Raw genomic sequence first — 22,252 nt, forward strand, 5'->3', positions numbered from 1 at the left:
TGGCAGGATTCAGAATGGAAGGAGCGCCATATGGATTTTGTGGCGCAAATTTTGATGGATTGGTTTTTGGGTGCCATTGTTTTATATTTTTTAAGAGTGATGTCTTATATAGGGGTTCTTTTTTTGCGGGATGAGTTGACATTTCCATTGGTACCATTTTGGGGTACATAAGACTTTTTGATTGCTTGGCATTACACTTTTTATTAGGCAAGGTGACAAAAATGGCTGTTTTGGCATAGTTTTGTTTTTAATTTTTTTACAGCATTCACCTGAGGGTGCATATCATGTGATATTTTTATAGAGAAGGTTGCTATGGACGCAGTGATACCCAATATTTTACACAGTAAAAAGCCTTTTTGAATAGAATAAAATCTTGTTTTTGTGTTGCCATTTTCTGAGACCTATTTTTATTTTACTTTTTGGGTGATTGTTTTATGTAGGGGCTCATTCTTTGCAGGATGAGATAGAAACATAGAAACATAGAATGTGTCGGCAGATAAGAACCATTTGGCCCATCTAGTCTGCCCAATATACTAAGTACTATGGATAGCCCCTGGCTCTATCTTATATGAAGGATGGCCTTATGCCTATCCCATGCATGCTTAAACTCCTTCACTGTATTTGCAGCTACCACTTCTGCAGGAAGGCTATTCCATGCATCCACTCCTCTCTCAGTAAAGTAATACTTCCTGATATTACTTTTAACCCTTTGCCCCGCTAATTTAAAACTATGTCCTCTTGTAGCAGTTTTTCTTCTTTTAAATATTCTCTCCTCTTTTACCTTGTTGATTCCCTTTATGTATTTAAAAGTTTCTATCATATCCCCTCTGTCTCGTCTTTCTTCCAAGCTATACATGTTAAGGTCCTTTAATCTTTCCTGGTAAGTTTTATCCTGCAATCCATGTACCAGTTTAGTAGCTCTTCTCTGAACTCTCTCCAAAGTATCAATATCCTTCTGGAGATATGGTCTCCAGTACTGAGCACAATACTCCAAATGAGGTCTCACTAGTGCTCTGTAGAGCGGCATGAGCACCTCCCTCTTTCTACTAGTAATGCCTCTCCCTATAAACCCAAGCATTCTGCTAGCATTTCCTGCTGCTCTATGACATTGTCTGCCTACCTTTAAGTCTTCTGAAATAATGACCCCTAAATCCCTTTCCTCAGATACTGAGGTTAGGACTGTATCACTGATTTTATATTCTGCTCTTGGGTTTTTATGCCCCAGGTGCATTATTTTGCACTTATCCACATTAAATTTTAGTTGCCAGATTTTTGACCATTCCTCTAGTTTTTCTAAATCCTTTTCCATTTGGTGTATCCCTCCAGGAACATCAACCCTGTTACAAATCTTTGTGTCATCAGCAAAAAGACACACCTTACCATCGAGGCCTTCTGCAATTTTGCTGATAAAGATATTAAACAATATGGGTCCCAGAACAGATCCCTGAGGTACCCCACTGGTAACAATGAATATACTCCATTGACTACAACCCTCTGTTGCCTGTCCCTCAGCTACTGCCTAATCAATTCAACAATATGGGAGTCCAAGCCCAAAGACTGCAGTTTATTGATAAGCCTTCTGTGTGGGACAGTATTGAAAGCCTTACTGAAGTCTAGATAAGCGATGTCTACTCCACCTCCACCATCTATTGTTTTAGTCACCCAATCAAAAAAATCAATAAGATTAGTTTGACATGATCTCCATGAAGTAAACCCATGCTGTTTTTTATCTTTCAATCCATGGGATTTTAGATGTTCCACAATCCTCTCCTTAAGTATGGTTTCCATTAATTTCCCCACTAAATAAATCTGTTAATGGTTTTGGTAGTTCACCGCTGAGCTCTTTTAATAGCTTTGGGTGTATCCCATTAGGCCCCTGTGACTTTTTTGTAATGATTTTAGACAGCTGACTTAGAACCTTTTCCTCTGTAAAGACACATGCATCAAAAGATTCATTAGTCTTCTTTCCTAACTGAGGTCCTTTTCCTTCATTTTCCTTCATAAAGACTGAACAGAAGTATTCATTGAGGCAGTCAGCTAGTTCTTTATCTTCTTCCATATACCTTCCTTCTTTTGTTTTTAATTTTGTAATTCCTTGTTTTAGTTTCCTTTTTTCATTTATGTATCTGAAGAATGCCTTATCGCCTTTTTCCCCTGACTGAGCTAATTTCTCTTCTGCCTGTGTTTTAGAAGCTCTTATTTGGCCTCTCTCTGCCTAATCTTGTAAATTAGCCTGTCATCCTCGTTTTTTGTTTTTTTTTATAATTCCTACATGCTATCTTTTTGTTTTTAATGATTTTGGCCACTTCTGCTGAGTACCACAGTGTTTTTTTTTCCTTTTTTTGCTTTTACTGACAAGCCTAATGCAATTTTATTTTGCCTTCAATAGTGCCTCTTTTAAGTAGTCCCATTTCTCCTGGACTCCAATTAAACTGTTCCAATCTGATAGGGACTCATATACCACTAATCTAATTTTAGATAAGTCAGTTTTTCTAAAATCTAAAACTTTTGTTTTTTTGTGGTGTGACTCAGTCACTGTACTTATGGTAAACCACACTGACTGGTGATCACTAGATCCCAAGCTTTCCCCTACAGTAATATCATATACCAAATTCCCATTTGCGAATACTAAATCTAAAATGGCCTCCTTCCGGGTTGGCTCCTCAACTACTTGTTGTATAGATAATCCCAGTAGGGAATTTAGAATATCTGTACTCCTGGCAGAACTAGCTATTTTGGTTTTCCAGTTTACATCGGGAAGATTGAAGTCTCCCATAATGATAACTTCCCCCTTCAATGTCATTTTAGCTATTTCCTCAACTAGTAGATCATCTAATTCTTTGACTTGGCTAGGTGGTCTATATATCACACCTAGATGACAGTTTGATTGGTACCATTTTGGGCACATAAGACTTTTTGATCGCTTGGTGTGACACTTTTTGTGAGGCAAGGTGACAAAAAAATAGGTGTTTTGGCATTTTTTTTTTACAGCATTGAGGGGGCATCTCATGTGATATTTTTAAAGAGCAGGTTGTTATGGACACAGCGATTCCCAAAGTGTCTATTATTTTTTTAATTTTGTTAAGTTTTAAAGAATGAAAGCCTTTTTGAGCAGAATAAAATCTTGTTTTAGTGTTTATTTATATTTTTTGGGCGATTGTCTTAGGTAGGGGCTCAATTTTTGTGGGATGAGATGATAGTTTGATTGGTACCATTTTGGGCTACATATGCCTTTTTGATAGTTTTGTATTACACTTTTTGTGAGGCAAGGTGACCAAAAATTGGTGCTGTACAGCCTCATTATTGTGGCTTGAGCCCGCTGATCTCCTGAAGCTGTTTTGGCACTTTTTTTATTTTATTTTTTACGGCGTTAACCTGACAGGGTGGATCATGTGATATTTTTATAGTGCTGGTCGATATGGAAGCGATGAAACCTAATATGCCAATTTTATTTTTTCCCCTATTTTTTCATTTTTTTTTAATTTATTTTGGGAAAAGAATGCTTTTTCTTTTACTTGAAACTTTAAAAAAAATTTATTGAGTAAAATAAATACTCAATAAAAAATTCTGTAACAATTCCGTTATGGATTCCGTTATCACCGAGTATAATGGAATTCTATGATGGAATGCACCACGGAAGTCTTCAAGAGGCATTCCATTTAGCATTTTATCAAAACAGAAGTCTATGGGCAGCATAACTGATCCGGACGGTTTCCATTATGCAGGACAGGCATTGTGTGTCCAAATTGCCTGTCATATCAGTGGATGACATGAGAATACACATGGCATCTCTGCTTGTGATTATATAGTGCTTATAACATATCTTTCCCTCCTAATTGACTGTGAGCCTGAGTGCAAAGCATTATGGGCAAACCTTCTGGCCAGGACCTTGCCTAGAGTTATGTGATCCTTCATCTTTCCTGCCATGCTGTGCTCACCACTGTATTGAATTTTATATTTAGAAAAGCTGATGCCATTTTGTGCAATTAGTTTAAATCAAATCTGCAGCGTCCGACATGCGTCTGGGGTTGTTTCTAAGTAAATTTGTCTTGACACCAGTTGCATTGAAGCAACAATGGACAGAGTCCCCTTAAGTAGATGGTGTTAGTGGTACCCAGGTGTAGGAATGCCAGAGTGGTGTAAGGGTAGTCTATAATGTCCCTTTAGATGGGGCTGTGCACATGTCACGGTGCTCCTAACTGGAGCAAATAGGGTGAATAGTTGAGGGATTTGTCGAATAAATTGAGTCCATGCCTTGTGCTGAAGTGGAAACAGTTTTACTTTGCATAAACATCTCTCCAAACGATTTACAGGCTTTCTCTTGATTTCCAACAGGTTTTAGCATAACGACAATATAATTACTAGATAGCGGCTCACCCAACTCAACTAGTGGACCTAGGTGCTCATGTTCTAGGACTGCCCCACAGTCCTTTCAAGGGGAAAAATTGGATACGTTTGTGATAGAGCAGGCACTCTATCACCCGTAATTGTTATTAGAAAGTTAGTATTTAATTGTTGTCATATTCATAGTAAAAAGTTTAAAAAAGTTGAAATTCCCCAAAATTGTACAATAAATTGTGAATTGAAACATATATATTAAAAAAGCATGTATATTAAAAAATATCTAATACATATCTTACATTCAAAGCCTATCTCATAAATATTGGGTATATCCCAATAGACACCTTCTAATAAGGGCTGCGTCTGTAGGAGTGCGAGCAGCAAATTGGTCTGTTTGGATATTGCAAATAATATTCACACTTAGCATAAAAACAGATATAAAAACAGATATTAGAAAATCAAGGAAAATAAAAAAAATTGTTCAAATGGGACTACAGGATAACCATAATGGATTTTACAGTCCTGCAAACATAAGATATTAGTTAAATATCAACTTAGTTCTTCTATTGTACCCCAATAGCCCTCCTTTGTATGGAGGTTATATCAAGCCACTTATCTGTAGGTGTGGGAGATGAGATGAATCAGGTTGTCGGATGCTCAAGGCAGTATGGGATAAATTAGTCTGCTAAATCTCCTGTGATCCAATTTGTCTTAATATCACTATTGAAACAGATATATTAGCAGTTAAACACCTCCAATTGGTTAATACTATTTGGTGCAGTGTAGGATTCAACAGGTATTCCTCCTTGTCCTGCAAGGTTTAATAGTTAGTGCGAGTTTACCGTATCCTCGGCGTCTTCTTCTGCCGTGATGGATCGTGGGCTGTGGCTTTATTCGCTATCTAAGTCAGAGGCTCGTCTTGCAGTCTGAGTCACTTCCATGTAACAGGTCAGTAGTCCGGTGAGTCACATGGCGTCCCACGTGATCAGTTTGAATGCAGGGATTTTAGCTATTGCCAGCTTGTAAGTGCTTGGTCACAATGTTTGCATTAGGTGGCAAGGTTGCTCAAGGATAACGCAATCGGCCATACGCGTTTCAGAGCTGCCTGCTTCTTCGTCATTTGAATAAACTGGCAGGCAATAACAAACTTTTCTTTTGATGTATGCTGCAACTTCTCTCTCTGTTTTATGTCACTAGATTATGTACCAGAGCACTTTTGCTTTGTTGTATGAGGCTCCAAGCTGTGTCCTCTATATCCAGCAGAGCTGAAGGTGTTCTGCTGGCTTACTTTGCTTAGCTGGGGTAAGCTAGGACTTTCCCCTAGAAGGGGGTAAGCTGAACTGACCTCTCACCAACTAGTCTGCTCCCTTCCTTAGAGAGCCTTAGAATGGAAAGCAGGTTACAGTCTCTTCTAACAGTAGCACTGCCAAGTTTGTTGCCACCGGGTGAATCAGGTACATTTACATGAACATAACCATTTCAAACATAGGAAATACACAATATGGAGGACCTGGGCAAAATACATAGAATGACACCGTACCAGCATACACAGATAGGGACAGGGTGTAGGAGTGGTAATGCCACTTGGGGCGTTACAAATCTTCAAAATATCAGTTTTTTGGGGGGCAGATTTATTTTTAGAACATTTTTTATGTCTTTGCTCATTTCTAATATGTACAGGTCCTTCTAAAAAAATTAGCATATTGTGATAAAGTTCATTATTTTCTGTAATGTACTGATAAACATTAGACTTTCATATATTTTAGATTCATTACACACCAACTGAAGTAGTTCAAGCCTTTTATTGTTTTAATATTGATGATTTTGGCATACAGCTCATGAAAACCCCAAATTCCTATCTAAAAAAATTAGCATATCATGAAAAGGTTCTCTAAACGAGCTATTAACCTAATCATCTGAATCAACTAATTAACTCTAAACACCTGCAAAAGATTCCTGAGGCTTTTAAAAACTCCCAGCCTGGTTCATTACTCAAAACCGCAATCATAGGTAAGACTGCCGACCTGACTGCTGTCCAGAAGGCCATCATTGACACCCTCAAGCAAGAGGGTGAGACACAGAAAGAGATTTCTGAACAAATAGGCTGTTCCCAGAGTGCTGTACCAAGGCACCTCAGTGGGAAGTCTGTGGGAAGGAAAAAGTGTGGCAGAAAACGCTGCACAACGAGAAGAGGTGACCGGACCCTGAGGAAGATTGTGGAGAAGGACCGATTCTAGACCTCGGGGGACCTGCGGAAGCAGTGGACTGAGTCTGGAGTAGAAACATCCAGAGCCACCGTGTACAGGCGTGTGCAGGAAATGGGCTACAGGTGCCGCATTCCCCAGAAACAGCGGCAGAAGCGCCTGATCTGGGCTACAGAGAAGCAGCACTGGACTGTTGCTCAGTGGTCCAAAGTACTTTTTTCGGATGAAAGCAAATTTTGCATGTCATTCGGAAATCAAGGTGCCAGAGTCTGGAGGAAGACTGGGGAGAGGGAAATGGCAAAATGCCTGAAGTCCAGTGTCAAGTACCCACAGTCAGTGATGGTCTGGGGTGCCATGTCAGCTGCTGGTGTTAGTCCACTGTGTTTTATCAAGGGCAGGGTCAATGCAGCTAGCTATCAGGAGATTTTGGAGCATTTCATGCTTCCATCTGCTGAAAAGCTTTATGGAGATGAAGATTTCATTTTTCAGCACGACCTGGCACCTGCTCACAGTGCCAAAACCACTGGTAAATGGTTTACTGACCATGGTATTACTGTGCTCAATTGGCCTGCCAACTCTCCTGACCTGGACCCCATAGAGAATCTGTGGGATATTGGGAAGAGAAAGTTGAGAGACGCAAGACCCAACACTCTGGATGAGCTTAAGGCCGCTATCGAAGCATCCTGGGCCTCCATAACACCTCAGCAGTGCCACAGGCTGATTGCCTCCATGCCACGCCGCATTAAAGCAGTCATTTCTGCAGAAGGATTCCCGACCAAGTATTGAGTGCAGAACTGAACAGAATTATTTGAAGGTTGACTTTTTTTGTATTAAAAACACTTTTCTTTTATTGGTCGGATGAAATATGCTAATTTTTTTAGATAGGAAATTTGGGTTTTCATGAGCTGTATGCCAGAATCATCAATATTAAAACAATAAAAGGCTTGAACTACTTCAGTTGTGTGTAATGAATCTAAAATATATGAAAGTCTAATGTTTATCAGTACATTACAGAAAATAATTAACTTTATCACAATATGCTAATTTTTTTTAGAAGGACCTGTATATATCCATCAGCTTTTTTTTGTGGGAAATCTGACTTTATATCACTAGCTGATATCGCACCCTGTCAGAAAAAAAAGCCAAGCATGGTGCTCAATGAAAACAAAAAAAAAAAAAAACTGATTGTGGTGGGAGATACAGAATATCTGTGTCAACCTTTGGTTTTAGGTATAACAGAGATTGTGTAGGTTAAACAAGTTTTTTTTGTATAAATTTGTTTTGTTAAATTATTGCATTTGAATTCGAAAGACAAAATAACAAGAACATTTGTTATACTTTGACCAGTTTTCTGAATATGAAACTAGCTTAAAGCACAGTAAATTTAATTTTAACATGTAAATATTTTTGCCTTCTCTCAGGTCTCCCAGTGGCCAGTGGCAGAGCAGGGACTTCTATTTGATCGGAACTGGATGATTGTGAATGAAAATGGAGTTTGCTTGAGTCAAAAGCAAGAGCCTAGACTGTGTCTTATCCATCCATCAATTTATACAATGAAAAATATTATGAAAATTCAGGCAAAAGGTAACATGTTTCTTAAAGGGCATCTGTCAGCAAATTTGCACCTATGGAAATGACTGACCCACAGCATGTGCACTTGCTCGCGGAAGGCATCTGTGTTGGTCCCTTGTTCATATATGCCTGCATTGCTGAGAAAAATGTTTTAATACATGCAAATAAGTCGTTGCCATTATACCTAAAGGAGTTGCTCTCTCTGCATCTGCCGCTCCCTCTCCCTACTTTTATTGACAGTGCCAGTCATTCCTGTTTCACCTGTGATACCTGGTGTAACGGCGAAGCCCCCATTGCTCCTGGCATCTCATTTGCATTTATAAAAACATTTTTTCTCAGTGATGCAAGCACATATAAACATGGGACCAGCACAAATGCCTTCAGTAGAGATGAGCTAATTTCTCAAAACTTTAATTCGGTCGGTTCGCCGAATTTTCTGAAATGATTTGAGCCGAATATATTTGTGGCGAATCTCGTTAAAAAACTGCTATTTCCTGGCTTGCAGTAACATTCATTGAGAGTCTGCTGTGGTAGAGAAACAATACTGTGAGTCAGTATGACACTAAGATGACAGGCGTCGCTCTTAGAATCACTGCACACTTCACTTATTTGGGCAGTTATGAGGCCAAAACGGACCGAATAACTCAAGTGTCAACTGAGCCTTACAGGTCAATGCTAGCGCCAGCTATATAGAACCGTGCAGAGGTCCAATATCCTACTATAGATTGAAAGAGCGCACTATTTTTACACCATTGTCTGTTCCATTAAACACTTATACAAGCAGAGCCCCCCTGACAGAGTGGAGAGGGTGTCAGCAGTAAGTTTGTGTTGACGCCACTGATTATCTTGCACTTTCTTTGATCTGTCAGAAAAATAACCCCCCAAAAAATGGATCCTGTCTGTTGAGCATCTGCCTTTACTGGGTCAGCATTTGGTCAGTAATCCATCAGAATTGCTTAAGCCCAAAAAATAGGAGTGGATCCAAAACAGAGCTGGCATTTAAATGGAATATTTGCATATCTTATGTATTTTGTACCGCCTTCTGCTTTAGGCTAACAAATCATAAGCAAATTCTGATGCAAAATAGGGACCATGTCATACAAGCCTTACAGCTGCTACATATACTTGATCCGTTATGTGTCTCATTTTACCTTCCTTCTGACAAATCAGAAGAAGGGTCAAATAAATGATGATGTCAACCAGGCCAAAAAGGCAACATAGTGGAGAGGTGGCAGCAGCATGAGGAGACCATATTGTGCCCAGTGACATAGTAATGAGGGGGCAGCAGCAAAAGGAGACCACAGAATGGTGAGGTGGCAGCAGCATGAGGAGACCACACAGTAGTGATGTGGGAGCAGCATGAGCAGACCATAAAGTTGTAAGGTGGCAGCAGCATAAGGAGACCAAAGAGTGGTTAGGTGGCAGCAGCATTATGAGACTACAGAATGGCCATTGACATAGTGGTGAGGTGGCAGCATGAGGAGACCACAGAGTGGTGAGGTGGATGTAGCATAAGGAGACTAAAGAATGGTGATGTAGCAGAAGGATGAGGAAAACAAAGAGTGGCCAATGACATAGTGGATATGTGACAGCAGCATAAGGAGACCACAGAGTAATGATGTGGCAGCAACATGAGGATACCACAGAGTGCCCAGTGACATAGTAATAAGGGGGAAATAGCAAAAGGGGACCTCAGAGTGGTGATATGTCAGCAGCAAGAGAAGACCACAGAGTGGTGAGTTGGCAGCAGCATAAAGAGACCAAAAAGTGGTTAGGTGGCAGCAGCATGAGGAGACAGAGTGGACAGTGACATAGTGGTGATGTGGCAGTAGCATGAGGAGACCACAGAGTAGTGAGGTGGCAGCAGAATTAGGCGAACACAGAGTGGCCCAGTGACATAGTAATGAGGTGGCAGCAGCATAAGGAGACCACAGAATGGTGAGGTGGCAGCAGCATGAGGAGAACACAAAGTGGTGAGGTGACAGCAGCATGAGGAGAACATAGAGTGGTGAGTTGGCAGAAGCATGAGGAGACCAAAGAGTGGTTAGGTGGCAGCACCATGAGGAGACCACAAAGTGGCCTGTGACATAGTGGTAATGTGGCAGCTGCATGAAGAGACTGAAAAGATGTGATGTAGCAGCAGCATGAGGAGACCACAGAGAGGCCAGTGACATAGTAATGAGGTGGCAGCAGCATGAGGCGACCACAGAGTAGTGAGAAAGCAGTAGCATAAGGAGACCACAGAGTGCTGGGATGGCAGCAGCATGTGGAGACCACAGAGTGGTGATGTTGCAGCAGCATGAAGAGACCACGAAGTTGTAATGTGGCAGCAGCATGAAGAGACCACAGAGTTGTGATGTGGCAGCAGCATGAGGAGACCACAGAGTGGTGAGGTGGCAGCAGCATGAGGAGACCACAGAGTGGTGAGGTGGCAGCAGCATGAGGAGACCATAGAGTGGTAACGTGGAACCAGCATGAGGAGACCACAGAGTGGCCCAGTGACATTGTGGTGAGGTGGCAGCAGCATGAGGAGACCACAAAGTGTCCCATTGACATAGTGGGGAAGTGACAGTAGCATGAGGAGATCACAGAGAAGTGATGTGGCAGCAGCATGAGGAGATTAAATTGTTGCAACGTGGAAGCATCATGAGGAGACCACAGAAGTGGCAGCATCATCAGGAGACTACACAGTGGTCCAGTAACATAGCGTTGAGGTGGCTGCAGCTTGAGGAGACCAAAAGTTAATGATGTGGCAGCAACATGAGGAGACCACATAGTGGCCAGTGACATACAATAGTAGTGAAGTGTTAGCAGAATGAGGAAATGACAGTGTCCAGAGACATAGTGGTGAAGTTGCAGCACCATGATGAGAACACAAAGTGGCCCAGTGACATAGTGGTAAGGTGGCAGTATCACAAGGAGACAACAAAGTGGTGAGGTGGCAAAAGCATGAGGAGACCAAATAGTGGTTATATGGCAGCAGCATAAGGAGACTACAGAGAAGTGATATGGCAGCAGTATGAGGAGACCACAGAGTAGCCCAGTGACATTGTGGTGAGGTGGCAGCAACATGAGGAGACCACAAAGTGGTGATGTGGCAGCAGCATGAGGAGACCACAGAGTGGTGAGTTGAAAGCATTATGAGTACAGTTGAGCGGACACCTGGATGTTCGGGTTCGACAAGTTCGGACGAACTTTAAAAAAAAAGTTTGGGTTCGGGAGCCGAACTTGACCCCGAACCCCATTGAAGTCAATGGGGACCCAAACTTTTGGGCACTAAAATGGCTCTAAAATAGTCCTGGAAAGGGCTAGAGGGCTGCAAAAGGCATCAAAATGTACTTAAGAGCATGTCAACTGTTCTGCAAACAAATATGGATAGGAAAATGACTTAAAATAACATAAAATACATTAAAATTTTAAATAACAATCTGAATCTAGGAGTGGGAGGTTGAGGAGGCGGTGGATTGGTGGCTGTGGCGGTGTAGGTTGACGTGGCGGTGTAGGTGGTAGCAGGGGTGAAGGAGGAATAGGTAGCCAACACTGATTTGTGTTATTTTTTATTTTTTAATTGGGGTATCCCCCAAAATATTGGGACATATAACAAAATTAAACAAATAAGTGCACTTGAGAACAAGAATGGATGGTTGAGGCTGGTATAAATGTATATTCTGCACAAGATACGGACAAGTCCTGTGGGATTAATGCCTGGTTCATTTTAATAAACGTAAGCTTGTCCACATTGCCTGCGGCCTGTGATAATGCTCTCTGCCGTACTAAACACATGTTCACACTATGCACTGGCTGCAGCAGGGCAGGTCAGCACCTCCAAGGCTGACAAAGCTTTTCCACATTTTGGCCTTGCTAACCCTGCCTTCTCAGGTGCTGGTGGTGCCCCAGCTGCGTTGGCGACCTCTTCCTTCTCCTCTGCCTTCACCTTGTGCTTCCACTGTGCTATCATCAGCATGCGCTTGCAGTCGCGTAACTTCTGATCAGTAACAGATGTTTTCACTAAATTTAGTTCCCTGTCAGCAATGCGCAGCAGGGGTTCATTCACAGCAAAAGGGGGTTCATGTCACCCAGCAATAGAACAGAGGATTTTGAGAGATTTAGACTCCTGTCACATGCAGGGGTTCATTCATGGCAAAAGGGGTATCTTGTCATCTAGCAATAGAACAGAAGATTTTGAGAGATTTAGGCCCCTGTCACCCAGGTACAGCAGAGTTTCATTCACGTAAAAGGGGGTTCATGTCAATCAGCAATAGAACAGAGGATTTTGAGAGATTTAGGCCCCTGTCACCCACGCACAGCAGGGGTTCATTCACGGCAAAAGGGGGATCTTGTCACCCAGCAATAGAACAGAGGATTTGGAGAGATTTAGGCTCCTATCACCTAGGCATAGCAGAGGTTCATTCACGGAAAAAAGGTGGTCATGTCACCCAGCAATAGAACAGAGGAATTTGAGAGATTTAGGCCCCTGACACCCAGGCACAGCAGGGGTTTATTCACGGCAAAAGGGGGTTTATGTCACCCCAGCAATAGAACAGAGGGTTTATTTAGGATGTATTTCAAATGACTGTATTTCAAATACCTAATTCAAACCCCTGTATGTATAGTGGGGATCACAAACGCACTGAATCAGTGTAGGCCAGAAGTAAATACATCTTTGCACAAAAAGGCTGTATTTCAAATGACTATTTTAAATCCTTAATTCAAACCCCTGTATGTAGAGGTAGAATCTCAGAGGGCCTGAACCTCTGTAGGCCTGAAGTAAATATATTTTCACACAAAATGGCTGTATTTCAAATGCCTTATTCAAACCCCTGTATGTATAGTGGGGATCACAAACGCCCTGAATCAGTGTAGGCCTGAAGTAAATACATCTTTGCACAAAAAAGCTGTATTTCAAATGACTATTTCAAATCCTTAATTCAAACCCCTGTATGTAGAGGTAGAATCTCAGAGGGCCTGAACCTCTGTAGGCCTGAAGTAAATATATTTTCACACAAAATGGCTGTATTTCAAATGCCTTATTCAAACCCCTGTATGTATAGTGGGGATCACAAACGCCCTAAATCAGTGTAGGCCTGAAGTAAATATATCTTTCCACAAAAATGATGCATTTCAAATGCCTAATTCAAACCCCTGTATGTAGAGGTGGTATCTCACAGAACCTGAACCTCCGTAGGCCTGAATTCAATATTGGTCTCTGAATGAAACCCAAATGTATTAAGGGTGTATCTCACAATGACATCTGCATCAAAGGCTGCCAACAAAATTTTTGGAGCCCAAACGACTGTTTGTTTAACAACTGAATTTGACAGCAGTATATAAGCCTGTAATTTCACACGTGCTGATGCTGCAAGGCCTGAAAATAGTGTTTTTTGAAAGAAAAGTGTGTTTTTTAAACCACAGAAAATGATGGGTGTATTTCTAGCTTAAATTTCACACTGACTAATACAGATGTTGTAGATTGCCCAAAAAGTCTTTTTTATGCTAACAGAATATGAATGCTGTATATATTAAACTTGAATTTAACACTTGCAGATCTGGCAAATACTGTTTTTGAAAAAAAAAGTGTGTTTTTCAAACCCCAGAAAATGATGGGTGTATTTCTACCTTAAATTGCACACTGACTAATCCAGATGTTGTAGTTTGCCCCCAAAAATTGGTGATTTGCAATGTCCCAAAAGCTCAGATGCAGTGCTGGTGCACTGAGCATGCATAAAATAGCCGCCGCCACCAACCTAACTGAATTCGAAAAGTTAGTATTTTTGGTCAATGAGCTCAGGGCAGGGTAAAAAAAAATAGTGCCCTGCACCCACACAACTATTTGTCTGTAGATCGCTGAGTTACATTCTCTCCTATGCTCTCCCTGAAATCACAAGTCCAGCAGCATCCTCTCTACGCTTGTAACAGCAGAGTGACGTGCAGCGCTAAGTGACCCAAGCTTATGTAGAGCCTGGGTCACATGCTGCTCTGGCCAATCACAGCCATGCCATTATTAGGCATGGCTGTGATGCCATCTTGGGGCAAGTAGTATGATGCTTGTTGATTGGCTGCTGTGCAGCCTTTCAAAAAGCGGCAAGAAAGCGCCCAACCCGAACTTTTACGAAAATGTTCAGGTTCGGGGGTCCAAAAATCCTAAAGTTTGGTATGAACCCAAACGTTACAGTTGGGGTTTGCTCAACCCTAATTATGAGGAAACAAAACAGTGGCAATGTGGCAGCAGCATGAGGAGACCACTGAGTGGCTCAGTGACATAGTGGTGAGGTGTCAGCAGCATGATGAGACCAAACAGTGGTAATGTGGAAGCAGCATGATGAGACCACAGAGTGGCCCAGTGAAATAGTGGTGAGGTGGAAGCAGCATGAGGAGACCAGAGTATCCAGGGACATAGTGGTGAGGAGGCAGCCGTATGAGGAGACCACAGAGTGTTGAGGTGGTAGCAGCAAGAGGAGACCACAGAATGTCCAATGACATAGTGGTGAGGTGGCAGCAGCATGAGGAGACCAGAAAGTGATGATGTGGCAACAGCAAGAGGAGACCACAGAATGTCCAATGACATAGTGGTGAGGTATCAGCAGCATGAGAAGACCACTGAGTGTCCAATTACATAGTAAGGAGGTATCAGCAGCATGAGGAGACCACAGAATGTCCAATGACATAGTGGTGAGGTGGCAGCAGCATGAGCAGACCACATAGTGGTGAGGTGGCTGCAGCATGAGGAGATCACAGAGTGGTGAGGTGGCAGCAGCATGAGGAGACCACAGAGTGGCTCAGTGACATAAAGGGCAGGTGGCAGCCGCATGAGGAGACCACAGAGTGGTGAGGTGGCAGCATGAGGAGACTACAGAGTGGTGAGGTGGTAGTAGCATGAGGAGACTAGAGTGTCCAATGACATAGTGGTGAGTTGGCAGCAGCATGAGGAGACCACAAAGTAATGATGTGGCAGCAGAGTGAGGAGACAGAATGGCCAGTGACATTGTAGTGAGGTGGCAGCAGCATAAGGAGACCACAGAGTGTCCAGTGACTTAGTGTTGAGTTGGCAGCAGCATGAGGAGACCACAGGGTGGTGAGTTGGCGGCAGCATGAGGAGACCACAAAGTAATGATGTGGCAGCAGAGTGAGGAGACAGAATGGCCAGTGACATTGTAGTGATGTGGCAGCAGCATAAGGAGACCACAGAGTGTCCAGTGACTTAGTGTTGAGTTGGCAGCAGCATGAGGAGACCACAGGGTGGTGAGTTGGCGGCAGCATGAGGAGACCACAAAGTAATGATGTGGCAGCAGAGTGAGGAGACAGAATGGCCAGTGACATTGTAGTGATGTGGCAGCAGCATAAGGAGACCACAGAGTGTCCAGTGACTTAGTGTTGAGTTGGCAGCAGCATGAGGAGACCACAGGGTGGTGAGTTGGCGGCAGCATGAGGAGACCACAAAGTAATGATGTGGCAGCAGAGTGAGGAGACAGAATGGCCAGTGACATTGTAGTGAAGTGGCAGCAGCATGAGTAGACCACATAGTGGTAGAGTGGCAGCAGCATTAGGAGACCACAGAGTGTTGAGGTTGCAGCAGTATGAGGATTCCACAGAGTGTTGAGGTTGTGGCAGCATGAGGAGACCAAAGAGTGGTTATGTGGCAGCAGCATGAGGAGTTTATAGAGTAGCCCAGTGACATAGTGGTGAGGTGGAAGTAGCATGAGGAGACCACAGGGTGGTCATGTGGCAGCAGTATGAGGAGAACACAGAGTGGTAAGGTGGCAGCAGCATGAGGAGACCAGAGAGTGGTCCAGTGAGGTAGTGGTAAGGTGTCTGCAGGATGACTAGACCATAGAGTGTCCAGTGATATACTGATGCATCCTCACCACTATGAGTAGACAAGAGAGTAGTTAGGTGGATGTAGCATGAGGAGACCACAGAGTGGTGAGGTGGCAGCAACATGAGGAGACCACGGAGTGGCACAGTGACATAGTGGTGAGGTGTCAGCAGCATGAGTAGACCACAGTGTGTCCAGTGACATAATGATGAGGATGCAGCAGTATGAGTAGACAAGAGGTTGGTTAAGTGGATGTAGCATGAGGAGACCACAGAGTGGTGAGGTGGCAGCAGCATTAGGAGACCACAGAGTGGCCCAGTGACATGGTGGTGAGGGGGCAGCAGCATATATAGACCACAGAATGGTGAGGTGGCAGCATCATGAAAAGACCAAAGAGTGGTTATATGAAAGCAGCATGAGGAGACCACAGAGTGGTGATGTGGCAGCAGGATGAGGAGACCACAGAGTAGCCCAATGACATAGTGGTGAGGTGGCAGTAACATGAGGAGACCACAGAGTGACCATTGACATAGTGGTGCGGAGGCAGCTGCATAAGGAGACCACAGAGTGGCCCAGTGACATAGTGGTGAGAGAGAAAGGCATAGTGGTGAGATGAGTTGACAGCAGCATGAGGAGACCACAGAGTGGCCAGTGATATAGTAGTGAGGTGGCAGCAGCATGAGGAGACCACAGAGTGGAGATGTGGCAACAACATGAGGAGACCACAGAGAGGCCCAGTGATATAGTGGTGAGGTGGCAGTAGCATGAGGAGACCAAAGAGTGGTGAATTGGAAGAAGCATGAGGAGACCACAGAGTGGTGATGTGGCAGCAGCATTAGACCACACAGTGGTGAGGTGATGGTAGCATGAGTAGCCCATAGAATGTTAAGGTGGGAGCAGCATGAGGATACCAAATAGTGCTTATGAGGCAGCAGCATGAGGAGACCCCAAAGTGGTCATGTTGCAGCAGCATGAGGAGACCACAGAGTAGTCCACTGACATAGTGGCAAGTTGGCAGCAGTATGAGTAGACCGCAGAGTGTCCAATGACATAGTAGTGAGGATACAGCAGTATCAGTAGACATGAGAGTGGTTATGTGGATGTAGATTGAGGAGACCACAGAGTGGTGAGGTGGCAGCAGCATGCGGAGACCACAGAGTGGTGAGGTGGCAGCAGCATGAGGTGACCACAGAGTAGTGATGTGGCAGCAGCATGAGGAGATTAAATCATTGTAATGTGGAAGCATCATGAGGAGATGTGGAAGCATCATGAGGAGACCACAGAGTGGCCTAGCGACATAGTAGTGAGGTGGCAGCAGCATGAGGAGACCACAGAGTGGCCCAGTGACACAGTAGTGAGAGAATTGAATGCAGGCTGGACGTGCTTAAGGCTCAAGAAAATAGCGCACAATATGGTAGTACATCCTAATTCTCAGATAGGACAGAATCAATTACTTAGTGATTAGAGGCTCACCTTTTCATGTTGTGCTAAGATAGGCACAACTCTACTGTAAGAAACCTATATATAGCCCAAACAAAATTCAGGGCTCACGCCTACTCAAAATATATATAACCAACCGAAAGGAGTGAGACAGGTATAGTGCAAATAAATCTAGTGATACTAAAGTAGTCCAAAAGTCACATAATTTAATATTAAAAAAATCACAAAAGGACACATAATAAGCACTGGTCACAAAAAGACCCCTTGAAAAAGCTGTACGTGAAACGTGCGTTGGGGAGTAGACCGGTGGTGTTGCTGCCCGGTATATTTAAACCAAGTAGGTAGTATCTTTTTCATTATGTGCTGAGTATAACTCCAATTATCCTACTGCTTCAGCTTTGACAAATGTGGTGTGCATTATCACGCTCACTTTGTGACAAATTCTGATGTACAATGCATGTAGGTAGTTCTTTGGTAGTTTATGAGCCATAGCTTGTGGATATTATATATCCTTTAATTGATGACCATTTGGTAATATTCATGCACATGCACTTTATATTTATATATACAGACGTGGACAAAATTGTTGGTACCCTTTGGTCAATGAAAGAAAAAGTCACAATGGTCACAGAAATAACTTTAATCTGACAAAAGTAATAATAAATTAAAATTCTATAAATGTTAACCAATGAAAGTCAGACATTGTTTTTCAACCATGCTTCAACAGAATTATGTAAAAAAATAAACTCATGAAACAGGCATGGACAAAAATGATGGTACCCCTAGAAAACACAGAACATAATGTGACCAAAGGGACATGTTAATTCAAGGTGTGTCCACTAATTAGCATCACAGGTGTCTACAACCTTGTAATCAGCCATTGGGCCTATATATATGGCTCCAGGTAATCACTGTGTTGTTTGGTGATATGGTGTGTACCACACTCGACATGGACCAGAGGAAGCAAAGGAAAGAGCTGTCTCAAGAGATCAGAAAGAAAATTATAGACAAGCATGTTAAAGGTAAAGGCTATAAGACCATCTCCAAGCAACTAGATGTTCCTGTGAGTACAGTTGCACATATTATTCATAAGTTTAAGATCCATGGGACTGTAGCCAACCTCCCTGGACGTGGCCGCAGGAGGAAAATTGATGACAAATCTAAGAGACGGATAATCCGAATGGTAACAAAAGAGCCTAGAAAGACTTCTAAAGAGATTCAAGGTGAACTTCATGCTCAAGGAACATCAGTGTCAGATCGCACCATCCGTCGTTGTTTGAGCCAAAGTGGACTACATGGGAGACGACCAAGGAGGACACCATTGTTGAAAACGAATCATAAAAAAGCAAGACTGGAATATGCCAAACTACATGTTGACAAGCCACAAAGCTTCTGGGAGAATGTCCTGTGGACAGATGAGACAAAAATCGAAGTTTTTGCCAAGGCACATCAGCTGTATGTTCACAGACGAAAAAATGAAGCATATCAAGAAAAGAACACTGTCCCTACTGTGAAACATGGAGGAGGCTCTGTTATGTTCTGGGGCTGCTTTGCTGCGTCTGGCACAGGGTGTCTTGAATCTGTGCAGGGTACAATGAAATCTCAAGACTATCAAGGAATTCTAGAGAGAAATGTACTAGCCAGTGTCAGAAAGCTTGGTCTCAGTCGCAGGTCATGGGTCTTGCAACAGGACAATGACCCAAAACACACCGCTAAAAACACCCAAGAATGGCTAAGAGGAAAAAATTGGACTATTCTAAAGTGGCCTTCTATGAGCCCTGACCTCAATCCTATTGAGCATCTTTGGAAGGAGCTGAAACATGCAGTCTGGAAAAGGCACCCTTCAAACCGGACACAACTGGAGCAGTTTGCTCATGAGGAGTGGGCCAAAATACCTGCTGAGAGGTGCAGATGTCTCATTGACAGTTACAGGAAGCGTTTGATTGCAGTGATTGCCTCAAAAGGTTGCGCAACAAAATATTAAGTTAGGGGTACCATCATTTTTGTCCATGCCTGTTTCATGAGTTTATTTTTTTACATAATTCTGTTGAAGCATGGTTGAAAAACAATGTCTGACTTTCATTGGTTAACATTTATAGAATTTTAATTTATTATTACTTTTGTCAGATTAAAGTTATTTCTGTGACCATTGTGACTTTTTCTTTCATTGACCAAAGGGTACCAACAATTTTGTCCACGTCTGTATATGTATCGGCAGTTCACCATCGGTCCTTTTGTGATTTTCAAATAAATGATGTGACTTTTGGACTACTTTAGTATCACTAGATTTATTTGCACTATACCTGTCTCACTCCTTTCGGTTGGTTATATACAACTCTACTGTAGTCGTATCAGATGAAGAAGTAGTTGCCTTCGGTTGTGCGGCCGCAGGATATTGTTCCATTGTAGAATGATGTCCAGTCTCTCTTCACTGGCTGTAGCATGAATAATAGAAGAAATTCTGCTTTTTGGCGCTCCAAAACTTGGTAAAGGCAAGATTGAGTTTCAAACTTTTTTATTCCAATAAAATTGGTTTGCAATAATAATGTTGGAATAAAAAGAAGTTTGAAACTCAATTTTGCCTATTATTTTTTCTTCTATTATTTATAGTGGTGAGAGAGAGAGGCCCAGTGACATAGTGGTGAGGTGAGGTGGCAGCAGCATGAGGAGACTTCAGAGTGTCCAGTGACATAATGGTGAGATGGCAGCAGCGTGACATGACCACAGAGTGGAGATGTGGCAACAGAATGAGGAGAGCACAGAAAGGCCCAGGGATATAGTGGTGAGGTGGCAGCAGCATGAGGAGATCATAGAGTGGTGAATTGGAAGTAGCATGTGGAGACAACACAGTGGTGATATGGCAGCAGCATGAGGAGACCAAAGAGTGGTTATGTGGCAGTAACATGAGGAGACCACAGAGTGGTCCAGTGATGTAGTGGTGAGGTGTCTGCAGTATGAAGAGACCACAGAGTTGTGATGTGTCAGCATGATGAGGAGATCACAGAGTAGCCCATTGACATAATGGTGAAGTGGCAGCAGCATGAGTAGACCACAGAGTGTCTACTGACATAGTGGTGATGATGCAGCAGTATGAGTAGACAAGAAATTGGTTAGGTGGATGTAGCATGAGGAGACCACAGAGTGGTGAGGTGGCAGCAGCATGAGGCGACCACAGAGAAGTGATGTTGCAGAAGCATGAGGAGACAACAGAGTCGTGAGGTGGCAGCAGAATGAGGAGACCAAATCGTTGTTATGTGGAAGCATAATGAGAAGACCCCAGAGTGGCCCAGTGACATAGTAGTGAGGTGGCAGCAGCATGAGGAGACCACAGAGTGTCCAGTGACATGTGTAGGGCCGATTCATTGGCCTGTATTTGTGGGAGGGGCTAGGCTGTCTACTTCAACGGCCAGCGCCCCTCCCACCTTGTACGACGTCGCAGAGTTTCTGCAGGAAGCGCGCGATCGTACCTGGAGTTTGGTCGTCAGGCGGAGGTAAGAGGCTGCTTCGGCAGCATGCAGGTTCACAGTCCGGCCGGCAGGGTCGGCCCCCTAGGCGAGGGGAGGCTCACACGCACTGGAGCGTTGTGCCAGGTGTCGCACGGCTCTCCACGCGGTAACGATTCAAGCTGGCGGGGGGCGGGGCCCATGATGGAAGGAGGGCTCCCCCTACCCCTGTTCTAAATGCCTGAGAGCCGTACTCACAAGCTGGGGTGTGTCTCATGCACTGTCTAACGTCCAGGTTGTGCTGTATTACAAGCTTTCCGCGGTGGTGAGCCCGTAGATATTCTGAGCGGGTAAGTGCATAATCTTCCCTCTGTGTGCTACTTTCTGGGTGTCGGTTCCTGGCCACTCCTTCACGGTCCCCCTGTTGTTTGTGTGCAGAGCTGCACGGGGGCAGGGCACTTTTCCATTCACTGTCATGCAGGTCCACTGGTGCTGGTGGTCGTCCAGTTTAGCCGGTCAATTTATGTTAATGTTTCCACAGCTGTGATGTCACACGCATCGGACATTGTTGAGGCGTCTGTGGACGAAATTGTGGCAGGAATGTCCGAAGGGGGCAGCATACCGTCCCTGCGAGCTTGGACTATCCCTAGGCTTATTTCGGAACTGACGAAGAGGGGTGTACCTTTCCTGGCTTCCGCCAGGAAGGCGGAATTATATCGGCTGTGGAAAGACTCTGTGGCGCCTAGTCAAGATGATCTCCCTATGACCACGGTGCAAACATCTCTCGCTCAGTTGCGTGTCATGCTGAACAGCCTAATGTCAGCCGTCACTTCTATTCAAGCGAGGTTGGAGTCAGTTGAGTCTCGCGGCTCGATCATTCCTGTTTCTCCTCCTGAGGTTCCGGTTGCCACCACCTCCGCTGCGGGGGAAACACGTACTACCCTGGCCGTTCCGAATGTGTCTCCTTCTCATTTAATTCCGGCCAACATCAGGAAAGATATCTTAGAGGGTAGGGATGTTAACCTCGCTTCTTTGCTGATAGCCTGTAACATTTGTTACAGATTGGTCCAACTTAGACACAGAATTGTTTTGCAGGCATTTTGCGAGTCTGAAAGCTCCCTCCTGTTCCGCATGTCAGTCCATCTTCCACTCTGCGGAGTGATGCCACAAATCAGCCGCCAGTACGTCGTCCTACCCCTCCGGTTCGTCGGCCGGGCCACTTGATGTCTTCAGGGCACCTAGTTCAGTTGACAAGTTAGGCCGGCCCATTGTACAGTTGGGTAGGGCCCAGATTTGTAATAATTATAATTACGCATCTTGTAATTTTGGTCAATGCCGTCTGCTGCACATCTGTACCAATTGCTTCAGGGCCCATCCCAGAGTCGCATGCTCATTAAAATCAGTTAAAGCCTACATGAGTGTGGTCAATACCGATTGTT

At 43.6% G+C, this 22,252-nt stretch overlaps 1 protein-coding gene across 1 annotated transcript in view; it reads left to right on the forward strand.

Annotated features, from left to right (window-relative positions):
- Positions 1-22,252, forward strand: part of MOCOS (molybdenum cofactor sulfurase) — an 869,883-nt gene that overhangs the window by 273,615 nt on the left and 574,016 nt on the right. Inside the window, exon 5 of the mRNA XM_044295461.1 lies at positions 7,967-8,129. Coding sequence (XP_044151396.1) covers positions 7,967-8,129 — 163 coding nt within the window. The remainder of the gene's footprint in view (positions 1-7,966; positions 8,130-22,252) is intronic.

Source organism: Bufo gargarizans, chromosome 5 (genome assembly GCF_014858855.1).
Source record: "Bufo gargarizans isolate SCDJY-AF-19 chromosome 5, ASM1485885v1, whole genome shotgun sequence".
Lineage (NCBI taxonomy): Eukaryota > Metazoa > Chordata > Amphibia > Anura > Bufonidae > Bufo > Bufo gargarizans.